The sequence below is a fragment of the Acaromyces ingoldii genome (assembly GCF_003144295.1).
Source record: "Acaromyces ingoldii strain MCA 4198 unplaced genomic scaffold FA10scaffold_2, whole genome shotgun sequence".
NCBI lineage: Eukaryota > Fungi > Basidiomycota > Exobasidiomycetes > Exobasidiales > Cryptobasidiaceae > Acaromyces > Acaromyces ingoldii.
Genome location: NW_020290248.1, coordinates 1,752,580 through 1,763,723, shown reverse-complemented (window position 1 = coordinate 1,763,723; position 11,144 = coordinate 1,752,580). Strand labels below are relative to the sequence as shown.

The following is an 11,144-nucleotide window of genomic DNA, read 5'->3' as shown; positions in this document are numbered from 1 at the left end:
ACGATTCGCGTTCGTACGTCGTCGTCGTCGTCGTCGTAGTAGTAGCAGTCGAGGATTCTCAGAAGCGGGAGAAGTGAAGAGGTTGCACACGCGCACGCGTTCGCTGCTTTCCAGGTCCAGGTAGAGTTGTCAAGTCGCCCGCAACCACTAAAGCTTCAGGCAGTTGAACCTTGCAGGAAGGAGAGGAGAGGGTTTGCGTGTCCTAGGCCTTATTTTCCGCCCTTTGTGTGAAGGCTACGGAGGTATGCCCCCGGCGACTGCTGAGATGCGCGGAGCACACGTAGCGCATACAGGGCTTCGATGCTGCCTCCCATCTGACCGCCGTTATCTGCTAGGCCCAGCCAAATGTAAAGTTCCCCCCCCTTCCACTACTCTACACTAGACTAGCTTCCTCGTGCCCTTTGCAATTCCTCCCCCAAAGAGCCTTGCGGTACCCTCGCTTGCCTAATTATTTGCATTTCCCTGCCTCGGTCCATTATTTACCTTTCTTTCCGTTCTTTTTAACCTTTTTTTTTTTCCTCTTTTCTTCTCCGCCTCACTCGATTTTTATCGTTAGCGCCCAGCACTGGAATGCCAGTCCGACTACTGTCACTTTGCGTGCGTGTGTGTCCCCCCGAACACTCCCGTGCGCGTCTTCTTCGTTCTCTTTGGCCCTCTCTGAAATCGTGACGTTACCGGCCTCGTGTCGACAAGCCTTACTAGGGTAGGTACAGTATATCTGTCTGTTTCACGGAGTCAATAGAGATTATAATATATAATCGGCATCACGATCGGCTGGCTGCCCGTCGTGCGGCGGTGTGTGTCGCGCTAGTCGCTCCTTGTGCGGCGGTACGCACTAGCGAGGCATGCAAGTCTAGGAGCTCTTTCATCGTCGGTCCGGCGCTTCCGTCGCCTGCCTCGCACCAGCCCCCATCTGTGCGGTCACTGGACAAGTCAGGTGACGGGCAAAGACTCTGACAATAGTCATTACGATCATCATCGCCAAATTGTAAAGTACATGGAGCTACCAGACTCGTGCTGCTGGGAATGGCCGCTGCCCGACTCATCAATCTGCCCGAGTGATGAAGACGTCTTTGTTGGTGGTCCTCTAAAAGCGCTTGCCCCACCAAAGAGGTCAGAGAGGACCTCGCCCGCGAGCGAGACGGGCCTCACGGCCTTGCTAGGCTGCATCAGCATCGCGCTCGGCAGGTTGAGCGGCGCGCTCTGCACCGGGTTGCCGAGCTCCATTTCAAACGGAGAGGGCAAGATTGGCACTCGTTCTTCTCCCGTCGTTGTAGCTTCAGATGCAGACGTCTTCTTTGTCTCTTCTTCGAACCTGGTACGGGCCTCTCGCAGCGTGTGGAGCACGTCCTCATATAGCGCGATCTGGCCATCCAGCATCGATCGGCCAACGCCGTTCCAGTCTTCCACTCGCTGCCGATGGACCCGGTCGACCTCGCTCATCGTCATGTTGAGCACTGTCTCGCAGCGGGTGGCCATTTGCTCGTCTGTCGATGCCGTTTCTGAAGACAGCGTTTGGCTGCCCTCTGCCTCAGCGAGCGGGTCAGGCTCACCAGTGGCTTCGCGGTACTTTGCCAGGGTGGCCTTGTGAATCTCCAAGAGAGACTTTCGAGAAAGAAAAGATTAGCTTTGGAATACGTCGAGGCGATGGCAGGGTACTCACAGCGTGCTGAGACTGGGCCTTGGAGAGGTTCCAGAGGCGGTCGTGCTCGTCGTGCAGGACGCCGTGGGCATGTCCATCGTAGAGGTCGGCGACCTGTTGAAGCGCGTCGACGGTGCCTTGAAGCGCCTTTGTCAGCGACTTGCACTCGCCACAGCCATCCCTCCAGCACCACGCTCTCTGCTCGTTTGTCGCACCGTGCTCATCTCGCCTGCCTACGTTGCCCATGGGAGGAAAGACGCCACTACCCAGCGCCGAGCCGTTGGAAGCAGCCGGTCGCGTCCCTGCTCCTAATGCTGTACCCGTCATCATGCGCAGCAGAGCATAGGACAGGTTGCGATAGTTGTCCGAAGAGATCCTGCCACCCTCGCGCATGTCTCTCCAGGAGCCAAGGACCCCGCCACGAGGTGCTGTCCCGTCAGCGCCCATGGCCTTTTCATACGTCGAGAGAAAGGCGGCAACCTGTCTGGCCTCGATGGCTGCCTCGGTCGAGTCGACACCAAAGAGAGGATGAAGCGTCTTCGAAAAGACATCGGTGGTAAAAGCCGCTGCAGCGCGCTGGTTGATCTGCTTTGCCCCCTGTGCCCACTCTTCGCCGTCGTGCTCCGTCTCGAGAAAGAAGCGGACAGCCTCATCGGTCCTCAGGATTGGGTGTCGGACGACGCTGACGAGCCAAGCTTGTAACTCTCTCCTCCGTTTCTCCACGAAAGATGCTTCAAATCGCTGTGCCTTGCCTGCGACGTGGTTGGCTGACGGTAGTGGAGGAAGAGACAGGACGAAGAACGGGTAGACGCGACTGAGATGCGAAGAGAGCCACTTGAAGTGGTTATAGCGCCGATAGACACTCGACATGTACGTTGGGCTTGCTGGTCTTTGCGTCGGATCAGCCATGGGATCTTCCGACAGGCCGATGTCGTCCTGCTGCTCCCTTTCAGAGAAGAAGGTGTAAGAAGCGTGAACGACAAAGGCGATGTATTCACGACCTCGCTCATCGACCTGGACCTCTGGAGTGTGTATCTCTACGTAGATGCCAAATCCGGGCGACTTCCAGGTCGGCCCTCCTTGTGGGCTTGTCACAATGTCAAATTGTTTCTGCCGCGCTGTCTCCCCGTCTGCTTGTTCGATTTTGGCCTTGGAACCAAAGAGGATATAGTCCTCCACGCCAGTCGCGACGAAAGGCGAAAAGCGGTTCATGCTCCGTCCTCCCAGCAAGGTGGCCTTCTTCTTGGAGCCCTCTCTGTGCATCATGGGAGCAGGCGAGCCAGGCGTTGTTGCTGGTGTGACCAATGGAGCAGCGCCCTCCGCCATGGAGCTTGCATGGCTCGCCAGTGTGTCACCTGACTCGGAGACAGGCAGCGACGAGGTAGAGTTGGCAGGGGAAATGGTTTCCTGCGTCTCTCGCGTCCTCACTTGGGATCCCTCGGAGCGACTTTTGACCATATTGAGCGCCTGAATGGCGCCAAGCCTGCTGCCGGACATCTCGCCAATTCCAGAGGCAGGGCGGCCCCGGTCCCAGTCCTGTACAGGACTGAGGTAGGAATCGTTGCGGCTGTGAGCGGGCTCTTGTGACGAGGTCGAGGGCGACATAGTGTGCAGGCTGGAGCCAACGTGAGAATTGCCCTGCGGCGTCTTTGGACCCTCGAGGTCGAGTGACATGGGGCTCGGCTCCGAAGACTTCCTAGCCTCGACGGTGGGAGGAGACAAGGTGAAGTCCTGAATGTATGCGTACCAGCCCTTGGGAACGAGGCCTTTGGTCCAATGGCCCGCGTCCTCTTGAAGGGCTGCCAAGCTCCAGCCCCCGCCAATGTCCTCGTTTAGGATCTCGAAAACTTGGCCAGCTCTCAAGCCGAGCTCGTTGAAATGAGCCTCGCCCGCAAAGGCGTACAATGCCCTGGCAGAGCGACCTCCTTGAGTCACCTGGCTTGACCCTGCATTCAAGCCCGCAGCTGGTGGCTCGCAAATCTCGGGTGTCGGGGCATCCTTTGCTTGGTCGTCTGCAGAACCTTCGTCCTGACTTGGGGCAAAGACCATACTGCTCGGTCTTGGTGGTGGTGGCCCAGCGACCAGCAAGTTTTTCTGGCGTGAGGGTACTGTGTTCGCTGCTGGCTCTGGGAGCTCAGAATTCTGCGCTGCCACTGGTGACTTCGTCGACGGGCCCGCCCGCTCGAATCTACTACCATCTCGCGCATGCATGAGCTGGCCCCCAGCAACGGGGTTGCTCTTGTCATCATGGAAGAAGGCAGCATTGGATACAACCGAAGGTTCTCGCGATCTTTCGATGTCGAACACGGACGACGCCGGAAGCACGGCCCTGCTCCTTGGCTTCGAAAGGCGGAAAGTCGAGACGTCGCAGTCCTCGATGAGGATGCCTGCCTCCATCTCCTCCTCACCCAGAGCTGAGAATCTCTGGCCATTGCCGTTCTCAGAGCCGCCTCTCGCCGTTCTGAACGAGCCCGTGCCGCCTATCGAAGACGAATTCGTAGCCTTCAGGGTCGCTTGACTCGAAGTCGAAGCCATTGCGGCCCTCGTTTGATGCTGCTGCCGTTGTTGCTCGCCATGGGCGGGCGAGAAGAGGTCGGCTAGATTTGCATAAGCTGGCTTGATTGGCGTGATGGCTGCCTTGGCCGTGCCCCACCGCACATTTTCGTCGTCGTCGTCGTCGTCGTCGTCGTCGTCGTCTTCATAGCCGTTTGTGTCATCGTCCTGGTCCCGATCTCTCGCGTCCATTAAGCGCCGAATGGTCGACGGAGTAGGCGCCTTGCCGCTGTTGATGGTCTGCGTGCTCTGCTTGCGGATATAGGTCCTCAAAGCGTCCGAGGAAAGCGTGCCCGTTATGGCCACAGAGAGGTGCGATGGCTTGGGCGGAGGAGCAGGCCTCATCGTCGACCTGCCTGCGTCCCCGGCTTGTGAGGATGTGGGGGAGTGTATTCTTTATGAAGAATGTGTCGGAACGGTTGTGCCGAGGTTGGGGCGGGGAATCTATTGAAAGGATATCACACGCGTCGTTGCGGTCGTCACAGTCGTCGTCAATGTCGTAGCGTGCCGCCTCCAAGCTGATGTCACTGAGGAGCACGTCCCGATGGTCTTCTATTGTCCGATATATTGGGTCCTTTGTCGAGGCCGTGGTGAGGAGCCTTCCACCGACCAACACCACTAGTAGCCAGTCTCCTGCAGGGCGCCTGCTTTGAACCCCTTTCGAAAAATTAAGCTCGGTCGCGCAGAAGCACGTGGAAGATCGCGCTATTCCGACGAGTCAGACTCGTAGAAAGTGGAAAGCGATCTCTCTCGTCTGCCCAGGACGACGCAAGGACACGCCCATCAGAGATTTAGAAGCCGAAACGAACCATGCTGCAAGTTTGAGAGAAGCGCCGGGGCGCTTACTCTCTGAATGCTGACACGCCGAGGCGATGCCTTGGAGCAAAAGCAAAGGCAACAACAAGTCTGTCGTCGTACCCCCTGCTCTGCAGCCTTCTGCTCCCTCGCGCTCTCTCCAAGAACTTGCTCAGCTCCAGAGCACTGAGCTCGAGGTCCTCGAGAGCATCCTCGGTCCAGACTTTGAACAAGTTCAGGCCGAGGCACTTACACCATGGAACAGAAAGGCGACGCCTCCTTCGCCTAGTGGCTCCCAGCGGCAGCAGCAGCAGCAGCACACATTCGATGTGACGCTGAGGCCGGATGTCGACGAGCTCAAGCCGCACGTTTCGGCGCTCGTCCGCTTTCGGCTGCCGTTGCGTTACCCAGACCTGCCCCCCATCATCAAAGTTGTCGAACAGTCGGAAAAGACAAGGGGTGTTACGGCCCGGCAGGCGCTCGCTTTGCAGGACTACCTGTCGGCCCGTGCAAAAGAGCTGCTGGGTACTGTTGACGAGATGCTCTGGGAACTTATCACGGGAGGTCAGGAATGGATGAGTGGCCATAATGAGGCTGTTTCAAAAATGACGAAAGGACCGAATCGAAGCTTGGAGGAAGAAAAGGAGCTGAGAGAAAGGGCGGCGCAAACAGTGAGTGTAGGAACTGAGAGCGTGAGGAATGTATCAGCTGAGGCTATATTGTTGCCTTCTGAACCAGGCAGAGGAGAAGCGAGCGCGAGAGGAAACAGAAAGACTGCGGCAAGAGGAGGCAGAGAGGGCTTCGAAGCTGGTGCAACTTATCGAAGAGGAGCAGTCGAAGAAGGCGCTGGCCATCAAGGAGGAGCGTGATCGTAAAAGAGAGGCCTTTGCCATGCCTTCGGCGGGCAACAGCTCCCCTTCCCAGTCGCCTCGGTCGCCGGACAACAATCGTCGAGGTCTGCAGCGCAGTGTGACTCTCAACAAGCTAGGGACCAAAGAGTCGGGCGACTTGGATATTCGATCGTCGCTCCTCAGAAAGGCTCAGGAGCTGGATGGGAGCCAGCAAACGGAAGCATTCATCGATCCGATCGAACATCTGGGCGTCGTCACCCACCACGTCGCCATCGGTCCATTGTTACGGCAGAATCGCCTCTCGACTGTACATCTGGCCTGGGCCCATCCAAGTCTATCGCAACAGAACGCTTCCATGCAGCAGAACAATGGGCTCTGGTGCCTGGAGACCTTTCCGATCACGACAAGACATTATGACCTTTCGAGCGGCAAGCGAAAGATCGAAGAGGTTGAGTGGGAACTGGAAAAATTGAGGGGTATCCGCGAAGAGACGCTGGTCAATGTTCTGGCTTGTGCGCTGGTCCTGGACGATGCCCACGACATCTCCCCGCTCTCGACGCGGCGACCGTCGACAAGCAAGGTATCACGCAGGCTGCTGGTCCTCTCAGAGAGAATCGAAGGCCCGACGCTGCGAACGTTACTGCGTCAATGTGGTCGTCTATCTTGGAAGAAGGTGCGCTATCATCTATGGGACATGCTTTGTGCCCTGGATGCCCTGCACTCGCGAAACTTACTCCATCGCAACATCTGCCTCGACTACTTCTACCTCGATGACGGTCGGCCAAGCCACATGAAGCTCGCAGGAACCGGCTACGTGAGGCGGCTAAGCGACATGGACGAGGTCAATCCGCTGTCCGACAAAATGGGAAATCAATTTGACGCCCTTCCCACCAGTGATCTCCCCACTGGTTGGCTTGCGCCGGAAAGCATCATGGCGTCGGAAGATTCGCCTTCAGCAAAGGTCTACACGCGCAAGATTGACATCTGGAATCTAGGAATCGTCGTACTTCAAATGCTCTACTCGTCGACGATTGTCTCCCAGTATTCGTCTCTTGATGCCTTTCTCGCCAGCGAGGCGTTTGGTCCATTAGATGAAGCCCTTGAGGCATCTGCGGAGCACGTCAAAGTCTTTCTCCGCGGCATGCTGGAGAAGAGCACGAGGAAGCGGTGCTCGGCAGAAGAACTCAAGAGCAGGCTCGAGGAAATGATTCGCTTCGAGGAGGCCGAAGAGAACAGCCGAGGCATAACGACAGAGACCACCGCCACTGCAGGGAAAAGAGCCAAAAGAGACACTTTCACAGCTGCCGACAAGAACGACCGTCCAAAAATGACTCGTGGGCCGTCGGCGGCGACCGATGTGGGAGGCGCAGGTGCCGAGGAGCACGAGCTTGCCATGACGAGGGCACTCCGCCCTGGCTCTTTTTGGCAGCTTCGACGAAATGATGCCACTGCGCCTGTCACGGGGCTTTCCAGGTACGAGAGCGACTTTGAAGAGCTCGAGCTGCTGGGAAAAGGAGCCTACGGCGCAGTCTTCAAGGCAAGGAATCGCCTCGACGGACGCAGTTACGCCATCAAAAAGATCCGTCTTAGTGCATCTGCCGAGAACGATGACCGCACGCTGCGAGAGATCACGGCTCTTTCGAGATTGAACCATCAAAACATCGTCCGTTACGTCACTTGCTGGATCCAGACACAGGCCGAGGATCCACAGCCAACGTCGAGCGAGGAGGCGATGAGCTCCTTGAAGACGACCGATGGCCGCTCGAAGGCCGACTTCAGCTTCAGGGTGCCAGGGATCGACGACGACTTTCTCTCGGTAGGACACGACGCTGGAAGCAATGTCCGCTTTGGTAGCTCCGACTCGGGCGAGAGCGACGATGAAGATCCGGCGCCACCGTGCAAGGCAGGGGAGCGTCCGTCTTGTTCAGAAGGATCCAAAGACTCGGACTCAGACTCAGATTCATCGTCAGACTCGAGCTCGGAGACGCGGTCGGGTTCAGAATCAGTGGACCGCATTGCATCACGTTCGAGCTTCAAGAGGCCGCAGCCACAAGACAGCAGAACAGCGGCATCTCCTTCTCAACCCCGCTGGCTGTATATCCAGATGGAGTACGTCGAAAATCAGACACTCAGAGAGGCAATCGACCGTGGCCTATCCGTTGACGAAAGCTGGAGGCTCTTCCGGCAGATCATCGAAGCGCTCGTTCACATCACCTCCCTCGGTATCATCCACCGAGATCTCAAGCCTAGCAACATCCTCATGTATTGCAACGATCAGATCTTGATGGAGGCTGCCAACACTGCCAATCCCATCTCCTCTTCGACCAACACAGCTGGTGATATCAAAATTGGAGATTTCGGACTCGCGACGACGACGCCACAGCAAGCCCAGCTTGATGGACCCACGTACGGTACACTCGAGGAGAGCGGAGACTTGACTACTGAGGTTGGCACAAATCTGTACATTGCTCCCGAGGTGGCCAAGCGAGGTGGATCTCGCTATGACCACAAGGTCGACGTCTACGCTGCCGGTGTCATCTTCTTCGAGATGCTAGCTGCTCAGCGCGTGTACAAGACAGGCATGGAGAGGATTGGTGTGGTTCGGGATTTGCGATCCGAAGAGGTCATCTTTCCTAAGGGTTGGAATGAGGCTCAGATGCCGGCGCAGACGAAGATTATCCAATGGCTCCTCAACCACGACCCCTCAAAGAGGCCAACGGCTCTCGAGCTGCTGAAGAGCGAGCTTCTGCCGCCCAAGCTCGAAGACGAATACATTGCAGAGTGTCTGCGTCTGATGAGCACACCCAACAGCACCTACAACCTGCAGCTGATGGGGTCTCTTTTTGGTCGCGAGGAGCCGGCCGACCAGAGAGAGGCACGGGAATTCACCTTTGACGCCGGCGGCAATGATGAAGGTCAAGACAATCGCTTCATTGGCGTTGCCTGCACCCATCTACGGTCGCTTTTCCGCAGGCATGGGGCTGTCGAGCTCGAGGCGCCCCTCCTTCTGCCACCCAACGAGCTGTACGGCCCCGACAGGAAGCCTGTCGAGCTGCTGGACAAGACCGGCAAAGTGGTGCAGCTCCCTTACGATCTCGTCGTGCCCTTTGCACGCATGGCCGCACGATCAGAGGGCAAGCGTTTCAAGCGATATGCGATTGCGCCAGTCTTTCGTGATAATCTCTTGGCTGGCGGCCAGCCACGGAGCGTTACGGAAGTCGACTTTGACATTGTCTCGCCGGAGAAGACACCGGCTGCAGAGGCGGAAGCGCTCAGCGTCGTCGACGAGATCCTCGACGAGATGCCCGGACTAGATTCGGAGGAGTGGGTTGTGCAAATCTCTCACGGAGATGTCTTGGACCTCATCACGGATCGGGTGCCTCCTCGACAGCGCCCCGAGGCGCTCGCGGCTATCTCGCTGCTCTCCGGTGGCGGAAAGACTGCCGTCGCAAACGGCAGGGCCATGCTCAACCAGTTGGCGCTTCCACGGTCCATCGTCGAGGAGATTGAAGCATCCAACATGTCGGACGACGTTTCGATTGTCTTTTCTCGGCTCGAACGGCTGGTGGCGCTCGACCTGCGCCCGAAGCTGAGCCGAGCCGTCGAGGAGATCAAGCGCGTCATTCATCTAGCCGCACACTTTGGTATGCAGAGGCGCTTCCTCTTTACGCCCCTCCTCGTCCCTTCCAATGAACTGCTGTACAAGGGTGCTATCCACTTCGTCGTCGCGCGCGCCGGCTCCAAAAAGAGGGATGTGCTCGCTTCAGGCGGACGCTACGATGTGCTCATGAAGCGGTTCGCTAGTCCGACGATACCTGGGCCGCCGCCGCACGCCGTCGGTATCCAGATTGCCGTGGGTCGCATCGCGCTTGCCCTGGCCAAGCACCACGAAAGCGTCTTGCCTCGCTTGATGATGAGCAAGGCCGTCGATGAGGAACGATACTTTGGTCCATGCGCGCCTCGGAGATGCGACGTCTACGTGGCCAGCGGCAAGGGGATCTTGAGCGTACGCATGGAGATCTGTCGCGACCTCTGGGCGGCAGGCTTGAGTGCCGATCTGGCTTACGATCATGCACTCGAAGACTCGCCAGCGCTTCTTGCGTCGACGTGCCGTGCAGAAGGAATTCTGTTCCTTGTCATCGCAAGGACCCGTCAGTCGTCGCTTGTCAAGGTCAAGGGCATTTTGAGCCGAACCGAGTACGAAGTGCCCCGGCATGAACTGTGCGCCTGGCTGGCTGAGCGCATTGCGCGCCAGAACTCGAGCTCGGCCGCTGCTCTGACCAGCGCCGACCACCACCATGCTGCTGGAACGCTTGGATCTGGAGCAGGGGCAGCGGGGAGTGCGGCTGCCGGGCATCACCGTCCGACCTATGATGCCGCCGAAGCGCAAGTCATTCTTCCCAACCCCTTCACCAACGCCAGCTCACGGCGGCAAGACAAACACGGCAACAATGAGCGCCGGAGCAAGAAGAACGTGGCGCCCATCCAAGAGCGGGCAGTCCGAGAAGTAGCCAAGGTCGTTGATGACATCACCACGAACCGAACGATGCCCACAGCGACTTATGCCGTCGAGCTGACCGGAACTACCTTTGCACGACTCTGCGCAGCGAGTCTAGCGAGGACAGACGAGCAACTCTGGAAGCTTTTCTTTGACTCACTCACGAGCGTCGATGAGCGAGACTACGGACGGTTGGTCCGCAAGCACATCGACGACCTTGAAGGAGGCCGGTGCTGGCTCGTCTCGATTCGAGAAGAGGGCGCCCATCTCGTGTGAATCTATTGTAACATAGTCGCTTATTCTAAGTATGACCCGAAATCATCTACCTGCTCGAAACATGTTCTTCAATGGTGATCAGAAGAATTTCGACGTGGGACGGCAGCATCTCTACTTCCCGCCTGCCCACGTGGCCTCTTGGCAGTCTAGTGCCTCTCTATACCTCGATCTGATCAGACATTAATTGGGGTCTCTATAGTAGCGATAGCAGTGTGACGTTTATCCCTAATTAATTGGGCTTTTTCGCCGAGCCTACAGACTTCGATTCGCTCTCGCGCTAGCACGCAGCTCGAACATCTCTCGCTCTGTCCTCGAGCGAGATTCAGATCGCCGGTTGTCCTTGCTCGCTATCATGCCCTTTTGGCCGGTGTCCGGCCTGCCCTGTCTCGCTGCGGGGCCGAGGCGGGTGACGACGTTTGACAACGATTTTTTGATTTCTTTTCTTCACGTTTGTCCACTGCTCAATTGCAAACATGACGCGTAGGCCCTTACCGCGCAGCGGAATGTTCCTCGCATCCGAATGGATGAA

General features: G+C 57.5%; 2 protein-coding genes across 2 annotated transcripts; one reads left to right on the top strand and one right to left on the bottom strand.

Moving 5' to 3' along the window:
* Positions 1–725: 725 nt before the first annotated feature.
* On the bottom strand, positions 726–4,794 carry FA10DRAFT_265600 (PX-domain-containing protein). Its single transcript, XM_025521134.1, has 2 exons — positions 1,664–4,794; positions 726–1,605 (listed from the first exon to the last, which is right to left on the bottom strand). Exons 1-2 carry the CDS (start codon positions 4,538–4,540, stop codon positions 976–978), a joined length of 3,507 nt encoding a protein of 1,168 aa, XP_025378957.1. The 5' UTR covers positions 4,541–4,794; the 3' UTR covers positions 726–975.
* A 162-nt stretch (positions 4,795–4,956) lies between these two features.
* Positions 4,957–10,679, top strand: FA10DRAFT_265599 (Serine/threonine-protein kinase). Its single transcript, XM_025521133.1, has 2 exons — positions 4,957–5,661; positions 5,729–10,679. Exons 1-2 carry the CDS (start codon positions 5,068–5,070, stop codon positions 10,613–10,615), a joined length of 5,481 nt encoding a protein of 1,826 aa, XP_025378956.1. The 5' UTR covers positions 4,957–5,067; the 3' UTR covers positions 10,616–10,679.
* The last annotated feature ends 465 nt before the right edge of the window (positions 10,680–11,144 follow it).

Excerpts from the sequence above, each read along its gene's own strand:
- FA10DRAFT_265600 (XM_025521134.1), bottom strand. The coding sequence starts at position 4,540 with ATGAGGCCTGCTCCTCCGCCCAAGCCATCGCACCTCTCTGTGGCCATA. Across the intron at positions 1,606-1,663 it reads AGGCCCAGTCTCAGCACGCT|TCTCTCTTGGAGATTCACAA; the intron begins GTGAGTACCCTG and ends CTTTCTCGAAAG.
- FA10DRAFT_265599 (XM_025521133.1), top strand. The coding sequence starts at position 5,068 with ATGCCTTGGAGCAAAAGCAAAGGCAACAACAAGTCTGTCGTCGTACCC. Across the intron at positions 5,662-5,728 it reads GAGAAAGGGCGGCGCAAACA|GCAGAGGAGAAGCGAGCGCG; the intron begins GTGAGTGTAGGA and ends CTTCTGAACCAG.